The 6,063-nt window shown below is 40.7% G+C and overlaps 2 protein-coding genes across 5 annotated transcripts in view; one reads left to right on the top strand and one right to left on the bottom strand.

Annotated features, from left to right (window-relative positions):
- LOC126389879 (protein PET117 homolog, mitochondrial) overlaps positions 1 to 1,034 on the bottom strand; it is a 6,740-nt gene extending 5,706 nt beyond the window's left edge. The window contains exon 1 of the mRNA XM_050043836.1: positions 817 to 1,034. Coding sequence (XP_049899793.1) covers positions 817 to 912 — 96 coding nt within the window. The 5' untranslated portion in view covers positions 913 to 1,034. The remainder of the gene's footprint in view (positions 1 to 816) is intronic.
- A 2,368-nt stretch (positions 1,035 to 3,402) lies between these two features.
- The window catches only part of rrbp1b (ribosome binding protein 1b), a 27,889-nt gene continuing 25,228 nt past the window's right edge, over positions 3,403 to 6,063 (top strand). For all 4 annotated transcript variants that reach the window (XM_050043710.1, XM_050043709.1, XM_050043708.1 and 1 more), the window contains exon 1: positions 3,403 to 3,479. The gene's annotated coding sequence lies outside the window, so the exon portion shown is untranslated. The remainder of the gene's footprint in view (positions 3,480 to 6,063) is intronic.

The raw sequence follows: 6,063 nt of genomic DNA, 5'->3' as shown, positions 1-6,063 counted from the left end.
TTTAACTATATATTTGTTAATACTATTGTTTAAATTTCTTATATTTTCACGTATCTTTCCTCTCTTGCAAGGAGCACCTGTAACATAAATAATTTCCCCTCGGGGATCAATAAAGTATTTCTGATTCTGATTCTGGACAGTGCAGGTGCTGCAGCGTCAGGTGAGTAAATTAAAGTGTCAGTGTGGGAGGACTGAGTCATTTACTGTAGCTGATTATAAAAGAATGTGCAGAACAAATACAGATCTTTTTATGGAAGCGGCTTGAAAATAAAAACTGTTAAATAAGGAATGCTGTAAAATATCAAATGCACAGAAGGTTGAATATGAGATGCAGACAGAGTGTAGATATCTGAATAAATACAAACACAAACAGGATGTAAACATCTACAGAAAATATACATAAAAGTTTTATAATAATTCCAGTGTGACATGAATCCTGACTCTTCGGTTATTGTTCTGTTTATGTACTGAATCTGAATTATGATCTGATGTTTATTCAAATTTTTTTATTTTTTATTTTTTTTAAACATCGGTTTCTCTGCCGCCTTTAATTTGAAAAACTGTACCGGATGTTTGTATTAGCCGCTACTGTTAGCTTCACACAGACTGAGCTGCTGAGTGTGTTCATCCTCAGCTACAGTTCGTTGTTTCAGTTCTGTAAATGTTGAAATGCTGCAGTTTGTCCGTTAAACACCGTCAGGTTTTAATTATTAACGGACAACAGCCCGTTAACTTCCCGTGACCTCACAGCTAGCTGTTAGCCCCGCTGTTAGCCCCGCCGGAAGCGTTAGTACGGCTCGGTTCGGTTTACCTTACCTGTTTGTCCCAGGACTGTTTGAGGTGAACAGCAGCCACAGTGCTCAGAGTCAGAACCACAGAAACTCCCAGGACCACTTTAGAGGCTGTAGACATCACGTTAGCCTTTAGCTTCACGTTAGCCAGCTGCTAACAGGCTCTGATGTCCCCCGCTGCTGTTAGCTCATTCACTCCTCTTCTTCTTCTTCTTCTTCTTCTTCTTCTTCTACTACTACTGTTTCTTCTTCTGCTGCTGTTCATCTTCCTTAACATTCAGGCGTCTGTTTGGCGTCCTCCAAACAGCGCCCTCCTCTGGCGGTCACAACAACATACAGAAGTCTTGTTTACATGTTCAACACTTTAGATTTTATTTTACTTCCTTCATTCAAACTGAGATTGTTTATAAAGAAAGTCCTGAGTGAGAGAGCAGCGTCAAGAGACTACACAAACAAACAAAAAAAACACAACAACAAAGAGTTTATACAAACAGCATCAACATGTTTACAAATAAAAACAACATAAAATTATGACAAATACAAACAAACAACAGACTCTAAACAAACAACATCAACAGTTGGAAGAAAACTGCGTTTTGCTGCTCTACAGTTTCCACTTGTTCCACCATGTTGTTTATTTACCAGCTGACAGATGAGGTCGTGTCGTCTGCATGAAAATGAAATTGTGTACTGACAACATTACAACACATGTTTTTGATAGAAACTGTAAATAAATAGAAAATATGACTTCAGCACAGGTACGTTGTTATAATCAGGAAATATACTTAAATTACACCGGTCTCACTCTGAAGTCTTCAAATACCGCCGCTTGGTCAGTGACTTCTGCGTCAGACACCAACGACAAAAGCTGTCTTTTCACTTCGGCATGATACTCAGCTGTACGGCGTCAGTGTGTAACAGTGCCTGGCGGCGTCAGGAGGAAACGTGGCATGACAGCAACAAAAGGGGGCGAAATGTCCGAGTAGGGCAGGAGGCCAGTGTTGACTTCCTGTATGACTGTAAGGCCAAACCCTGTTCTTTTTTATAAACGTAACCACGTGTGTCTGTCATTGAAGGAAAAAACATCAGTTGGTGGTGTTGTACCGACGTAGTGCTTTTATTTTGAAAGAGACTGTATCAAACTGTACATTTCCTGTGAAAACAGAAGTGTATTTTGAAAACAGACAATGCATGTAACAGGCTGAAGTTGACACGGCGTCCCAGAACGTCAACAACCAACACACCCAGGGTACCTTGGACGCCACAAACACTCATAAAAACACAGTTTGTTTGTTCTCGTGTGTTTCTTTCTTTATTTCTGTGTGAAGCTTTTGATTCTCATAAAGACAGAGATGAAGAGGAGAGCTCAGCTCAGCTTTATTTTAAAATGATAAAAATGATGTTGGAAACAAAAGAAATGGGAGTTTGTGAACAAAGAATTTTTCCAATAATAAAAAACAACAACATATTTTAGAGGTTTGTAACGAGAGGCTGAAGAGACGTGTCATCAGAAGGAAAATTATATTTCTCTTACTTTCCTGTTCATTTCTTCCAGCTGTGAGAAAAAACATATAACACACATTTTTGTTGTTTCTGTTACACAAGTGATAGTTTTTAATATTCAATAACAATATCTAATCATTTAATTTGATTTAATTCATGTTTCATGACTTTGTGTTTCTCTGACGCCGGCGCACAACCTAACGCATTGACGGATTCACGCTGACTGGAAGTCATTCATTCCAATGGAGGTGAAAATGACGGATAGTAACGGACTAGCGCGCAGCACGGCAGCAGTTCCGTTGACCGTTGGACTGTTGAGGCGTTGGATTTTTCCTACTCGGGCGTTGACAAGATGACAGTTGTAAACAAATAATATTTCATTTATTTATGCAAAAGAAAAATAAGCATAAGCTTTTTTTTCCACTATTAAAAGTGATTGTTGACCATAGGTTGATTTCTATGTGGTTGATAATTAATCTATATTTTTGAATTTTGCGCTCATCTCCATCGCCCATTTCACGCTTATATATCAGCTCTTTCAATAGTACACTACTCAACTCGTCTCAGTTCAGTTGGTACAGTGACAGTCAACATGAGAGGAAGATCTTCGCAGGAGGATATTCTAGCTCTTTTGCTAGATGACTTCGCTAACAGCTCTCGCCGACAGCACGCTAGCTAGCTGTCCGCATCTGGCCAGGTCTGTCAACGACGGAACCGCACGCCGTTGTTCTGGGGGTGGGGAAGGCGTTTTGGAAACGCTCCGTTAAAACAGGAAAAATAGGTTGTGCACCCGACGTGACAGAACCATTTAAAAAAAAAAAAGGAAAAAAATCCAAACAATATTTGTATTTATTCTGTCAGAAAAAGTTTTGTTGAAATGATAAAATGAAATATTTTTCACTTCAATATAAAAATAAGATAAATAATTGAGTGCTATGTGTAAACTTTACTCAGTGAAAACACAACGCAGACGAAGATCTCAGAAACATTCAACAATTGTGTTTCAGACAGAAAGTTTCGTTAAACAGTGAAAATAAAAGATCTTTGAGCGGGTTAACGTTTGTCACAGCTGCAGTCTGAAGAGAACTACATTACCCATGAGGCCCCTAGAAGGGGGGGGCGGAGCTTCTGGTCCCGTTCAGAGAAAGTGCCACGACTCTGCAGGCTGACGGACTGAGAGCTGAGGTGAGAAAAACTTTATTCCATCGGTTTTATTGAAGAGTCGAGCTCAGGCTGGAGCTGAAGAGGCTCCGAGTTCAGAACAGCTGCTGAAGGTTATGATGAGAAAAGATGAGAACAGAGTTGAGCTCGACTCCACACACTGAGACAGGATGCTGAACAGCTGCACTCAGAAACGTCTCAGTCCAACAGTCAGTCACAGAGAAATCTGCTCTTAATGGCTTTCTATAGAAACAAAGACAAAACCTGCTCAGATGAGATGATGGAAGTTTGCTCAGCCTGTTACTGCTGTAGCTTTCACATCTGTAAATTAATATATCGATATATGAATATATATCCAGGTGAAGGTCAGTGTGAGGAACAGGTCTTCAGTTTAAAGTGAGTTTTAATGTGAAATCCAGGATGTGAGGTGTTCACAAGAAACTGAGCTGAGTTACATAACTGTGTGTGTGTGTGTGTGTGTGTGTGTGTGTGAGTGTTCACAGTACAAAGGGTTAATTGTGGACTCGGACACGTTGCTGTTTCTCAAACTCTCACTCTGTGTACTGGAGAATATATTCAGACTCACCTTGAACACAGCACAGAGTGTGTTACATCAGGATCAGCAGACGCACAATCATCTCTGCGTCCAGCTGGAAACTGTTTGGAGTTTATTTCTGACCCTCAGACGTAAAAACAATCTGCAGACACTTTACTGAAGTAAAACTCAGCAGAAAAACTCAGATGTGACTCGATGACAGCGACACAAGTATCAGGAACAAAATGTACTGAAAGTATGAAAAGGTGAAAATCTCAAGATGCAGAATTGCCCTCCTCAGTGTTGTGTTGTTAAATTATTAAATCATTATTACCTGTGTGTGAATGTGTGGATGTGAGCAGTGTTTCACATACTTCATACACTGTGGAGCAGTTTGATGTATAAGGGACTGTTCCTTATTTACGGGGTTCGGCTCGGGGGAGATGTTGCATTTTATATTTAATCTAAATATCCTCAGCAACCCAGAACCTGCCGGTGGGTTTGAAAGTTTTCTTTAAAAATCTCCAAAATCACATAATTTATCACATTTATCAGGCTCGAGAAAAAAACACAAACAGAGTCGGAGGTGGTTTGAAGACGTTCAGTTTACTGTGAAATGAAACTAAAGTGAGGATGGACCGACACGTTCTCGTCCCACCTCGCCACACATCACCGCCTCTTTAGTCAACGTCACGTCTACAGGTGACACATCAGGCGTCCTCCTGCGTCTGTTGTTGACACTCTGGGACGTCGTGTCAGTTTATGCCTGATACATGCATCGTGTCTTTTCAAAATTAACTTTTCACAGGAAGTGTTCAGTTTCTGCTTGTTTCAAAATAAACTTACATTGTCAGTAAAACACCTCAGATTTCCTTGTGCAACAAAAGCATGTGGTTAGGTTTAGAAAAAACATCCTGGTTTAACCTAACCCTAACCCTTTCAGCTCCTTAAATCACGTTGTTGTCCGGTGGCGTTATGAACTCATGCCACCTGACGGTGTGTCATACTGCCGCCAAAGCGTGCCTTTGTTTTGCTGGTGTCTGAGTGGTGGTGTTTGAAGAATGAGAACAGGTCGGGATGGAGGGAGGCTTCCTCTCATTAAATGACTTCAACAATGAATTGATTAAGAAACATTTCAGCAACGAGGCGATTCAGAGAGCTCAAACACGAAACATCAAGAGCTTCAAGACAAAGTGCAAAAACTCACATTATGAAAGAACATCTGAAAATTATTCATTAAAGAACCAGAGAGATGTAAACTCCACACAGAGGGTCTCACCCACCCCGAGGTTCAAAGCAGGAACCCTCTTGCTGTGAGGCGACAGTTCTAACCGCTGCACTACCGTGTCATCCTGGAGATTAATCAACACCTTTTAAAGTGTAAAGTCTTCGCAGGGTTCATTACAGACACCTGATTTATCTGCTCTGAGAGTCTTACAAGTAAAAATGCAAAGTTTGTTTGAAATTTGAAATTTCACTGTATCACTGTATGAAGTGACAACAAAGGCATCTTATCTTATCTTCGTCTCAGGGGTGCTAGAATCCAATCTAAATCCAAAAACTAATTTTCAGGCTTTTCTGTCATCATTCAGACAAAACAATGACTAAAAAATGATAATCGTTATTGGCAGTCTGAGGCTAATCAATGAATCAGCTGATCAACGCAGCAGCTCATCACCCTTCAGGGGATGAACAGGAGCTACTGTTCTGTAGATTCATCACATCATTAAATGTGTTGAGTTTAAACACAATCAGCTGAGTGAGGGTTCAGATTGAATCAGTGACGTTCTGCTGAACACAGACGTTGAACTTTGACCTCCAGTCAGTGATCAGCAGGTAAACAACCAGCAACACCAATCAATACGTTCATACAGAGGAGTGTTTCCTGTTAAAGGAAAGACATCAAACCGTTCAGATCGTCACAGAGAAAAGTGTCAGCGGTGTGAACTGGCCGGTCTGAGCTCGACTCAAGCCGGCTGATGGTGTCACCTGACACTCAGCTGGTCAAATGGCCGGCGGCTGGTTTTAAAGCACGTCACCTGTTTCAACAGCCAATCAGCTTGTAGTGAAGTC

This window comes from Epinephelus moara, chromosome 5, assembly GCF_006386435.1.
Source record: "Epinephelus moara isolate mb chromosome 5, YSFRI_EMoa_1.0, whole genome shotgun sequence".
Taxonomy (NCBI): Eukaryota; Metazoa; Chordata; class Actinopteri; order Perciformes; family Serranidae; genus Epinephelus; species Epinephelus moara.
Note: the sequence above shows the minus strand (reverse complement) of the source record. Positions and strands in the feature narration are given on the sequence as shown.